This window comes from Myotis brandtii, unplaced genomic scaffold (genome assembly GCF_000412655.1).
Source record: "Myotis brandtii unplaced genomic scaffold, ASM41265v1 scaffold643, whole genome shotgun sequence".
Classification (NCBI taxonomy): domain Eukaryota; kingdom Metazoa; phylum Chordata; class Mammalia; order Chiroptera; family Vespertilionidae; genus Myotis; species Myotis brandtii.
In genome coordinates, this window is record NW_005370478.1 from 991,899 (window position 1) to 1,004,314 (window position 12,416).

The following is a 12,416-nucleotide window of genomic DNA, read 5'->3' on the forward strand; positions in this document are numbered from 1 at the left end:
CCTATGTCTGATCTCACAACTTTCAAAGTAAAAGGGCTAGAACATCAGTTAAAAGGACAGGAAGGGGCAGGGGTGGACTCTGGTGTGGGGCTGACTTGCTGTCTGACTCTCCCTCAGCTCCTGAACGCCCACCGGCCTGCCCGCCTGCCCGCCTGCCCACCGAGATGTCCTGCCAGCAGAGCCAGCAGTGTGTCCCCAAGTGCCCTCCCAAGTGCTGCACCCCAAAATGCCCCCCGAAGTGTCCCCCCAAGTGCCCCCCAGTCTCTTCCTGCTGCAGTGTCAGCTCTGGGGGCTGCTGTGGCTCTGGGGGTGGTGGCTGCTGTAGCTCTGGGGGTGGTGGCTGCTGCCTGAGCCACCACAGGCCCCGCAGGTCTCTCCGCCTCAGACACAGAAGCTCTGGCTGCTGCAGCTCAGGGGGCTCCAGCTGCTGCTGTGGAGGCTCTGGAGGAGGCTCCAGCTGCTGTGGAGGAGGCTCTGGAGGGGGCTCCAGCTGTTGTGGAGGAGGCAGTAGTCAGTCCTCTGGAGGCTGCTGTGGAGGGGGCTCTAGCTATGGAGGGGGCTATGGTCAGTCCTCTGGAGGCTGCTGCGGAGGAGGCTCCAGCTATGGAGGGGGCTCCAGCTATGGAGGGGGCTATGGTCAGTCCTCTGGAGGCTGCTGCGGAGGAGGCTCCAGCTATGGAGGGGGCTCCAGCTATGGAGGGGGCTATGGTCAGTCCTCTGGAGGCTGCTGCGGAGGAGGCTCCAGCTATGGAGGGGGCTCCAGCTATGGAGGGGGCTATGGTCAGTCCTCTGGAGGCTGCTGCGGAGGAGGCTCCAGCTATGGAGGGGGCTCCAGCTATGGAGGGGGCTATGGTCAGTCCTCTGGAGGCTGCTGCGGAGGAGGCTCCAGCTATGGAGGGGGCTCCAGCTATGGAGGGGGCTATGGTCAGTCCTCTGGAGGCTGCTGCGGAGGAGGCTCCAGCTATGGAGGGGGCTCCAGCTATGGAGGGGGCTATGGTCAGTCCTCTGGAGGCTGCTGCGGAGGAGGCTCCAGCTATGGAGGGGGCTCCAGCTATGGAGGGGGCTATGGTCAGTCCTCTGGAGGCTGCTGCGGAGGAGGCTCCAGCTATGGAGGGGGCTCCAGCTATGGAGGGGGCTATGGTCAGTCCTCTGGAGGCTGCTGCGGAGGAGGCTCCAGCTATGGAGGGGGCTCCGGCTATGGAGGGGGTTCCAGCTATGGAGGGGGCTGTGGCCAGTCCTCTGGAGGCTGCTGCTAAAGTGGACCCGGAGCCAAGAAGAGCAGCATCAGAGGCACTAAAGGGGCAAGACCATCTTCCTTGGGCCTGCCTCTGTTGCTGAGACATTTTAGTGAAGATTTCAAATTCTGTTCTGGAAGATTCTTCTGACTGGGAATCCAGAAATCTGTGTCCTCTTCGAACATCTCATCTCCAGACCTCTGATCCCACCTTTGCAGCTTGCCCTGGGAACCCCAGATTATTTCTGTGGCTGACCCCTTCTTGAACGGAAACAATAAACAGTCTGCTCCCCAACTTGTTCTCCACTGTTGTCTCTTATTATACACTTTCTGGGAAAGGTAAACATGTCTGGTCTGGGTTCTGTCTCTCCTGGCCACCTGGGCCCTGAACCAGCATTGCTTGCTTTCAAGACTCTGAGAGTCCCCACAAATACAATTCCTTCCACTTCTGCCGGTCATTAGAGCTGAAACTAGTCCCTCTACCATTGAAGGTCAGGAAATGAAAATTACGGGATTTCCTTTAACAGGAAGAACAGTATCCAAAGAATTGCTGACTTGGTGTTGGAGAACTGAAAAGACACGTCCGGGTTGATAAGTGTTCATGGAGGTAGTAACCTTAACTACTACCACCCCTATAAATGGGAGACACAGGGAGAGATGCTGGAATTATTAAAACTCAGAAACTTGGAGGTGGGGTCCCATGAAATTAAAACTCAGGCCTCTGAGGAGGGGGCCCTGCTTACTGATGCAGGGATCCTTGAGCTCAGATGAGAGGCCCTAGTGGTTGGACCCTCTGAGGAGCAGGTGGCACCTGGTGGTGTCCTCAGGTCTGTAAGGGGCACAAGGCTGGCTCTGTGAGAACCGGGAACATTGCACCCTGGAACCCACTCATGTTACTGGAACAAATGGCCAAGGCTGGGGGAGGAGGTAAGGTTGGGAGGACCTGGAGAGATACAGGAAACTAACAAGGAGCAGACAGCAGGGAGCCTGGCCCTTGTCCCTCTGCCTGACCTTTCATCTCTTTATAGCTCCCCCTGGTGGCAGAGACTACAGGAAGCCAGCTGGCAAAGGAGGAAGGTGGTTTGCAGAGTGACAACCCTAACTAACATCCAAAAGCCAGATGTTGAAGAGTGGGCTTGAAGTAGAGTAACAAAAGCCTAATTATCAGTACCCAGAATCAGGCAGGGGACCTATTGTCCTACTCAGCCATAACTCCTCCTTCCTGATACCCTTGCTCTCTTCCTCTTCTCTCAAACAATTTCACCATGCTCCCCCTTCAGCCAAAATTATAAAATGACCCCACATAACTCATACTTCAAAAAATGTAGACGGCTATATTACAAATAAAATTTCAAGGTCACTTCTGCACATGGACCTCAAACAGTTTCTATTGTCACAGAGTACAATCAGAATCACAAATTATAGACACATATACACAATCTTCATTAAGAGTGTTAAGAACTTGGAAACAATGTCTGTGAGAGATGAAATTGCCTCTGTGCTTCTGGTGGTCCTTCCAATGATGTGACTGCAGGTTTTGATTCTGGATGGATGTAAATCAGCCTCTACTTTTTTTCCAGGGAGCTGCCCTAATGCTTCTACTTTCATGCCCACTTTAACACTACAGTTCTTCAGTGATAATATTCTCAGGTTGTCCTCTTTCCTTGTAATATAACTTGTTTTTATTTTTCTCTTGGGACTGCCCAATATGTGTTTCCTCTTTTCCCATCTGACTTGGAATCCTTATAAATTATAATACCTGTAATACTAGGTGTTTCCATGTTAGGACCGAGGACATTAAAGGTCAGAGGCAGAATTTCAGGCCTCAGGTGAATGACTTCCTAAGTTCAGGGGATAGGCTATCACACCATACTGGAGTCTTTCTGGGGGCTTCCTCTACTCCTATGGCTTCCCTCAGGCAGGGAAAACTGCTTCAACTTAGGATGGGGCTCCTCCTGGGAAGGTAGAAACACTCACAATACTATCTCTAGAAGAGATCACATTATCTCTTCCTCTTTCTTGCTCTTTCTAAGTTCTAAGAGCCAGAGACACTTAGATGGGACCTGACAGATGCTTCAAGGTCAAAAGCTCTTCAAAAACAAGGAAACAAAATTCTGCAGGGTCTCTGTGAGTCTTTCCTTCTCCTGGCTCTCTGATGAGTCCAGAAACCGGTGTCCAGCAGTAGTGGCTGGACTTAATTTCTCCTCTGCTTCCCATACGCGGGCACCCTCCTGCTTACGCACAGGACATTCTCCACAATTCTCATGCAGTTTGAGGCTGGGATCTCCACACTGTCCCACAGCAGGAGTGGGTCCAGAATGCCCTCTCTGACTACCCTCCTCCCAGCCTTAGGCAGTCAGACCAGCGGTGTTACAGCAAAACCGGAGAAGAACCAAGCAACGCTTAGAGAGATGGAGTTACATTTATTATTATTACGCGCGGGCCCAGAGGAAAATGTCTCTCAAATTCTGGGCGAAATCACACAGGAAGTTTCCTGTATTTATACCATCTTACCCTCTTTGTCTCCCAAATATGGGGTTCTGTACCGGTCCCCTTTGCAAGTTCTTAAAGAGCCCCTATGTGCTGGCGCTTTGAGACCTCGACCAAAGGCTTGGCCTGATGCCAGCACTGATAACTTCATCTGGAGAAGGTTTAATGGCCTCTCTGAAATGGGAGTAGTCTTATTTTCCTTATTATTTAAGCCAGCAAGCATTTACAGAAGCCAGAAATAGCAGGGTTAAAATTTCAAACAGCAGTTTTTATATAAGATGGATGCTTCAGTGGGAGAGATCATCACCCTCCTTCACTGTCCTGGACCAATCTCTTCAGCTAGCTTGGGGAGTCCCTGAGAAACATCTCTTACTCTGGCATTGTCCTGCATTCTGATGACTGGGTAACATTGTCCTGTCAGTGATGGAGCAATTCCAATATGTCAGGTACTGTGTTAGCATATTGCTCACTTTATGCTATGCTATGAGCAGGCCCATTTTTAGCCCCCAGTTTACAAAAGCAGAAATCCAGGCCCAGCGAGGTTAAGTGCATTTTTCAAGATACTTGTCACAGTTGGTCTAAGTCACCACCACTCCTCTCCACTGTTCACTGTCACTGCACCAAGGGTCTGAGAATGGACTCCTGGGATGGTGTTTGTTGGTGCCTGTCCTATAGAACTGGAAAAAACACACACACCAACATATCATATTCTATAACGAAATGAGTTTCATATAGATTAAAGAGCTAAATGTTTAAATCGAATCACAAAGATAGACTCATAATGGAAACAAATTTGGTGTATAAGAAAAACAGAAGAAATGTTTAAGGGAAATTTTGATAAACTGATCGCATCAAAATAAAGTTCAAAATGATATAAACAAAACAGAATAGAAAGCAAAACTCATATAAACAAAACAAAATAGAAAGTCAATATAGTGTATGTAAAATAATAAATATTTATTAAGTACTTACTCTATGGCAAGCATTCGTTACCCCAAGTGTTTGTTCTGTATAATTTTTAGGGTAAACTTGTCACATTCCACACAGCCAAGACAAAACAAAGCAAAGCAAAGTGTGCTGTTGGAGTTTTGACCGGCATTGTATCAAACTCCTATAATACCATGGGGGGAGGGGGAAGATTTTCATCTTAATGATATTTACTTTTTCTTTCCATATACCATGAACATATGCTATAGATTTCTACTTAGATATTTTAAAATATTTTCAACAAAGCTTTAACATTTTATACATAAATGCCTTGTTCATTTAAAACTATGCATTATTATATATTGTAATTTGCTGTGCTCTTATTATTTGTAATTAGTTACAGGGAAAATTCTTATACATATATTTTTCCTTATCATTCCCTTATCTCCTTAGGCTCTATTCAGAGATGTTCAAATGCTGTAAAAGAGTATGCTCACTTTACATTTTAATTCATTTATACATCATAAAGTATGTACTGAATGAATGAATCATCATATTGTCTTACATAATAATTATGCCAAACGAATGAAGCATGAATGCCCAATTCCTCGCTTCCCCTCCAACAATGAACATTTGTTAAACACTCAATCTTTTCCAATCTGTATAAAATGAATGGACACTGTAACATAAAAAGACAAGGTGTTTGTTTTTGATTTTTTATTCTTTGATTAGTAGTAAAATTGAACACATTTTTCAATTATTTTTTGCCATTTGTATTTCTTTTCTGGTGTGTGCATTGCCTCTCTATGTTCTTTGTTCATCCTATTTTTTTTAGTATGCTTGCATATTTCCTATTGACTTGTAAGGGCCTTTTTTCTATATTCCTAGTAGATACTTTATAATTTACGGTACTATTTTTGATATAAAATTTTAACTTTTAATATATACATTTATCAATTTTTTTCTTTCATATTTCCATTTCCTCTTTTTCATTCAAAGTAATCTTTCAAGAATTTGAAATAATAAATATTTTTCATAATACTTTCAGTGTGCTTTGAAAAATAATTTATAATACAAGATAAAGGTTTTGAAAGGGAGAGGAACAAACTGAAATTCAATCATGTAATAAGATCCTGTTCCTAGCAGGGGCTTTAGGGGGCTGGGAATAGAGTGAAATTCACACAGTTTTCATGACTTCCCAGTGACCTCAGCAGTCTTTTCTCTCATCCCTTGAAAGTAACAGAGCAATGGGAGACAGACGCCTCTGATGAGTAAGTGACCTCAGAAAACCTTGTCATTAAACATTTTTTGCTATTAAATGTTGCCAAATCAATTGCAATCTAATAACCAAGGCTGAGGACGGAGTCCTCATGGTATTGCAACCATGCTACTGATTCGTTACCTACCCTGAAGTCACATTAATTGATGGTTGGGCGCTGCCTTGCCTGCAGACAGAGGGATAACCCGATAGCATCTCAGCCACATCATCCTTGGAATCCGTGAGCTGGGCTTCTGAGTCGTACTACCTGTGTGAGGCAGGGAATCAATATCCTGACCTCTCCTTCCATAACTAAGCCCTTTGGAACAACCTGAGGACCAACATCACATCTGAGTAATATCCAGGCAGATCTCTGTTGGATGATATGGCCAGCACTTATCACTGTGCATGTCTGAATGTCAAACTCTTATCCGATTGCTTAAGTCACATGAAAGAGCTATTTGCAATCTCTCAGCTGCTATGAGATGCTGGTGATGTGATGATATGCATATCTGTGTTCTAGATGCTGAGGGCATGCAAGCATGTCATATCCAGACTCTTGCTCCCAAGAAGTATTCAGTCTCATAGCAAAGGCATAAGAGAGCACATAGAAATCTGTAGGAACAGACCCAGTTCATACTGTATAGATATTTGAATGCTGGGGCAAGGAGTTTAGATTTGTCCTGAATCAGTGGAGGCCCTCGAGAAGACTTTATTTAATGGTAGAGTGACTGTATACATTCTCCAAACTGAAACACAGTTGGGATAGAAAAGGAGGTTTATGATGATTTATGTTGGGACAAAAGGCATAACCCAAAACTGTCCCTGGTAAATGGGGATGTACAGTTACCCTATTCAATGGTCATAGGTAGTTATTTTTAGAAGAATCTTAATGTGGATGAGATAGAGGAAAAAACCCAGGAAGGTGGGAAACAAACAGACAACAAGGTACCTACACACACACACACACAATTACTATAGAATATGTGTGTATGTTTATGCAAAAATGCACACGTGTAGTCTATATTATTTGCACATCCAAATGCGTATACACAAACATATTTACATTTGCAACTGCATGTTAGCTGGCTTCGCTCTTCCCCTTATGACTTACTAATTTATTCTATTGTTCTAGGCTCTCGGGAATTTTAGATTCTGCCCCAATTTTTCTGCCACTGACAGAAAAGAGAAGCTTTTTCTTCACAGGGTTCTTAAGGCTTCAATGTGCCTTCTTCTACTTAATTCATCAGTTTACTTTGGGAGAATCTCACTGTGGTGTTGTACACCAGTCTGTGAGCTCCTGCCCTAGCTCTTCATCTACCGAAAGTGTCAGAGAAGACAAACTGTGCAAGCAGAGAAAACAATAATAAAAACTTAAGAACATAATCCAAAACTGCCTTAAGAGATTTAAAGAGCCCTTCGAGGTGGCTGCACTGCCTCACTGCCAGTTTCCCTGGCCCCGGGTGTTTGGGAAGCCCATGTGTGATTCTGCGCTTTCCCTCCACTGGCCCCGGATTTGTCTAACTAAGTGGTGCAATGCAGAGCTCTCCGGCCCCTCACCACAAACTCCTTCTTGGCTATATTTTCATGGTCAAACACACCAAGATGTTTAACAGAACAAAAGGGCCTACAATAGAAATATAAAGTAACTAATTTGTAGAAAACAAAACAAAACCCAGACTTACCCTCCTTTGAAAAACGCTCTGATGAAAAATAACACCCCTATTTCTGTTATTGATGAGTCTAGAGGCGTCATCATTTGAGGGTCCACCATATCATAGGCTCTCTCTTTATATTATCTTGCTGACTGGCACAATGCTCCCGTGAGATATTTCCTTCACTATTCACGTTTTTATACTAGAGAAAACAAGCACACGGACAAAATTAGAAATGAATTAAGTAACTTGCACAGGACACACAGCTACCAGGTGGCTGAACCAGGATTGCCTCCTAGGTCTGTGTGACTCCAGGCTCCGAAAAGTACTGGGATGCAGCAATGGTCAGCACATTTTTGGATAAAGGGCTGAGGAGTAAATATTTTAGGCTGTGGGAGGCATAGGGTCTCTGTCCCACCTACTTAACTCTGCCAACACAGTGTGAAAATAGCCACAGATAATAAAGAAATGAGCACAGATGAACACACTGAAATTGGAACTTAATATTCTTTTCAGGTGTTATAAAATATTCTCCTTTTGATATTTCTTCCCAAGCATTTAAACACATAAAGCCATTCCTAGCCTGAAGGCTATACGGAACAGACAGTGGGCATACTTGGGCTGCAGATCAAAGTCGATGGCCTCTGATAGCCTTGTGGAGTGATTTGGACTTGAACTTAAAGTGGAGAAATGTGAAGCCATCCCTGAATTATAGTCCAAAACAGGCTGCCAAGAGCCAATGAGTTTATATCAGCTGCTATTGGGGTCCGAAGTGAAAAAAAACAGGAGCTAAGAGGCCCCCAGGCTGGCACTTCCCACAGAGATGAGGCAGAAGATCAAAATAAATTCCCCCAACACGCCCCCCCCCACTCCTGTTCTAACCAGCCCTATTCCTAGTCCAAGGTGGGTACCCTGATCCTCATGGAGGGAGGCAGGAAGGAGCAGCCAGTCATCACCTGTCACAGGACCATGTGGGTGGCGGGAAGCAGTCCTCTCATGCCCAGGCTCTGTCTCATCTGCTGAGGCAGAGCCCAAGACCAGGATAAAAGGGCCTCTAGACCAGTGCACCTCCATCCACTCCCTCCTGACGGATCCTGTGCTGCTTGTGTACCCGGTGAGTGTCCACTGGGAATGGGGCAGGGCCTTCCACAGTGGGAGGCTCAGACCAGAGCAGCAGGGCAGACGGGCAGGACCTTGGGCAGGGGGAGGTCACTGTGTCAGAGGAAGGGGTTCAGGAAGTTAGGGGGAGGGGTACAGGAAGGGGTCTGGCACCCACTGGGGGCATAGAGAGAAAAGCTAGATGGCTGTGCCCTTGGGCTCCAGAGGAAACGAGCTGATCTGCAGCAGATTGGGCCTCTCAGGAAGGGACACCAAAGCAAGGAACACTGTGCTCCACTCTGGCAGGTGCCCTGAGGGAGCTCAGCTTTGAAAACACAGGCCTGTCCTTGCCCACAAAGGAGGAGCAGGGCTGTGTAAGGAAGCTCGGGCTCCTTTGGGCTTGTTAAAGCCACACATCCATAGCTCTGGGAGTTTGTTGATCGGGACACAGCAAGCCTGAGAATCACCAGGCCACCCCATCAACTTGGGTGGGGAGCAGAGACTTGAGCTGAGCAATCAAGAGGTTTACCGTGAGCTTACTGAGGTGGGTCATCTCCAAGACCCCTTGCAATGCCGACCTTACAGAATAAAGTCATCATGGAGATAATGACAAGAGGGAACGATCACTGAATTTTTCCTTGAAGGAATTATATTCCCTTAAAGTGGCTGATAAGTAAAACTGCTTCCGATTTGGAGGGCATAGCTGGATTCACTTCTATCACCACTGATGAGGCTTTAGACGCTTGGATGTGTTTGGTAATATTGTTTGGTCTTAACGTTACTACTTGGAGCAATAGATGGAAGTTCATGTTTGACTTACAAGGGTATGCTCAGGTTCCAAAGAGATGACACAAGAGTAATGGGAAAACTACTCAAAGGAGTAAAACTACTGGAGGTTATAGCGATATTCTGAGAGCAAGAAGAGATGGGGGTGGTCTCTGGTGTGGGGCTGACTTGCTGTCTGACTCTCCCTCAGCTCCTGAACACCCACTTGCCTACCCGAGATGTCCTGCCAGCAGAGCCAGCAGTGCACCCCCAAGTGCCCTCCCAAGTGCCCTCCCAAGTGCCCTCCCAAGTGCTGCACCCCAAAATGCCCCCCTAAGTGTCCCCCCAAGTGCCCTCCAGTCTCTTCCTGCTGCAGTGTCAGCTCTGGGGGCTGCTGTAGCTCTGGGGGTGGTGGCTGCTGCCTGAGCCACCACAGGCCCCGCAGGTCTCTCCGCCTCAGACACAGAAGCTCTGGCTGCTGCAGCTCAGGGGGCTCCAGCTGCTGCGGAGGGGGCTCTGGAGGGGGCTCCAGCTGCTGTGGAGGGGGCTCTGGAGGGGGCTCCAGCTGCTGTGGAGGGGGCTCTGGAGGGGGCTCCAGCTGCTGTGGAGGGGGCTCTGGAGGGGGCTCCAGCTGCTGTGGAGGGGGCTCTGGAGGGGGCTCCAGCTGCTGTGGAGGGGGCTCTGGAGGGGGCTCCAGCTGCTGTGGAGGGGGCTCTGGAGGGGGCTCCAGCTGCTGTGGAGGGGGCTCTGGAGGGGGCTCCAGCTGCTGTGGAGGGGGCTCTGGAGGGGGCTCCAGCTGCTGTGGAGGGGGCTCTGGAGGGGGCTCCAGCTGCTGTGGAGGGGGCTCTGGAGGGGGCTCCAGCTGCTGTGGAGGGGGCTCTGGAGGGGGCTCCAGCTGCTGTGGAGGGGGCTCTGGAGGGGGCTCCAGCTGCTGTGGAGGGGGCTCTGGAGGGGGCTCCAGCTGCTGTGGAGGGGGCTCTGGAGGGGGCTCCAGCTGCTGTGGAGGGGGCTCTGGAGGGGGCTCCAGCTGCTGTGGAGGGGGCTCTGGAGGGGGCTCCAGCTGCTGTGGAGGGGGCTCTGGAGGGGGCTCCAGCTGCTGTGGAGGGAGCAGTAGTCAGTCCTCCGGAGGCTGCTGCTGACCTAGATCCTGACCTCAATTTCCCCCTGAGTTCCCTGTAAGGGCAGAGGGGTCCTGGCAAAACTTGAACTGTGTTCTAGAAGTTCCTTCTACCCTGGTATCCAGAAGCCAAAAACCTCTCTCTGAAACTTGGTTTCTGACTCCTTCCCCATATCTGTGGCTGCCCTGGGATTCCCAAAGCACAGATCCTATGTCCCTTTGAAGCTGATGTTGTTGTATTCTGATGCTTGAATTGAAAAATAAATACAGAATCTGCTCGCTAACTTGGTTTGGGCTGATTTCATTTCCTGTTTTTGGCATCACTGTTCTATTCTCCTCTTCCCCTGCTGGTGGCTGCAGAGGCCTCAGTGGACAGAGGACAGGGTTAAGAGTCAGGAGAGAAAATTTTGTGATTTTCTATGTTTGCATTTTTCTTTAATTTTTTTTGTTTTCCCTTTTAACCAAAGTCCTGGAGCAGCATTAATTGCACACATTGCTCCTTTGCACTTTGGTTCCCTTCACATGTCTAACTCTGTCCCTCAGGCATGGCCAGGAGACAGACATCCTCCTCCTCCTTCCCACCATTATCTCCTCACTCCCCATCCCACACCCTTCTCTGTATCAGTCTCCATCTGATTCTTCCTTCAGTCAAACAAACATGCACGTGGGCATGTGTGTGTACATACACTACACACCTACACATATGTGAATAAATCCTTCTTTCTAAAAATTTTAAAACCACTTTTATTGTTGTATATTTACATGCAATAAAATTCACTAATTTTCAACATTCAATTCAATGACTTTTGTCAAATTTATGCAGTCATATAACTACAAATGCAATCAACACCTAAACATGTATTTGGTGGCTATAATTATTTGGAGAAAGTTTTAAGAATAACACAACATCCATACTATATAGAGGAAAATGTAGGTATGTATAATCTATGTCATTAAATGCTAACAATTAAATTTGAAATGGTAGAAAACACCATTAAAAATATGGGAGGATAGAAAATTAACTTGGTGAAAAATTCTAAGCTTTCTTTCTAAGATCAGGAACAAGTCAAGGATGTCCCCTCTCACCACTCCTTTTCAATATGGTATTGGAAGTTCTAGCTGATACAATAAGACGAGAAAAATAAATTAAGTGCATACAGACTGGGAAGGAGGTAGTAAACTGCTGTTGTTCACAGATGCCATAATCATCTGTGTAGCAAATCTGAAAGAATCAACAAAAACTCCCTGGCATTGCGTCTTCTGTACATTTTCATACAGCAATATCTCTATAGAGGAACTAGAGAGAAATTTGGCATTGCCTTGCACAGTAGAAGAATTTGTTTCCCAAGGCTCTTACACAGGGGAAGAGGGTGAGCCTGTGGATGAGAAGCAGAAAGGAGAAGAGACTGTTAGAGGGCCAAGCCTGGGCACATGGTGGGGAGGACTCTGTGGAAATGAGCCTCTGGGTCAAGCAGGTTGGATGACCTTACAGAACAGAGGCGTTTGGGATTCCGTAGAAATCTCTAGCGTCACTGCTGTGTTCCTCCATGGGCACAGGGATCCTGAAGGATTTTTGTATTTGAGCATTTTCAGATATTAAGACCAGTGTTAATTTGGTATGTAGCAGATAGATGCTCCTTCCGTGTCTAGAGGGCAACATTATTTTTAAATGAGGAAATAATTAAATGAAGGCAAATTTGACCTAGGGGGATTTATGAGAAGAAAGTCCTCCCTCCAGAAGCGTACAAAATCATTCTCCAGAGCCTGAGATGAGGTACACATGACACAATAATAATGTGTCATGTGGGTCATCATGGGCAAGGATAACCAATATCTCATGAAACATATGTGTACACATGACTACTGGTATTT

At 46.9% G+C, this 12,416-nt stretch overlaps 1 protein-coding gene across 1 annotated transcript; it reads left to right on the forward strand.

The window, feature by feature from the left end:
• Positions 1-226: 226 nt before the first annotated feature.
• LOC102251867 (tropomyosin-1, isoforms 33/34-like) lies at positions 227-1,338 on the forward strand. The gene is made up of 3 exons (XM_014528620.1): positions 227-278; positions 371-1,167; positions 1,204-1,338. The coding sequence occupies exons 1-3, from the start codon at positions 227-229 to the stop codon at positions 1,336-1,338; spliced, it is 984 nt and encodes a 327-aa protein (XP_014384106.1).
• Positions 1,339-12,416: the final 11,078 nt, after the last annotated feature.

Bases quoted from the DNA above. Each gene is read 5' to 3' on its own strand.
- LOC102251867 (XM_014528620.1), top strand. From the start codon at position 227: ATGCCCCCCGAAGTGTCCCCCCAAGTGCCCCCCAGTCTCTTCCTGCTG. The intron at 279-370 runs GTCAGCTCTGGG...CAGGCCCCGCAG, and splicing joins CAGTCTCTTCCTGCTGCAGT to GTCTCTCCGCCTCAGACACA. The intron at 1,168-1,203 runs GAGGCTCCAGCT...CCGGCTATGGAG, and splicing joins CTCTGGAGGCTGCTGCGGAG to GGGGTTCCAGCTATGGAGGG.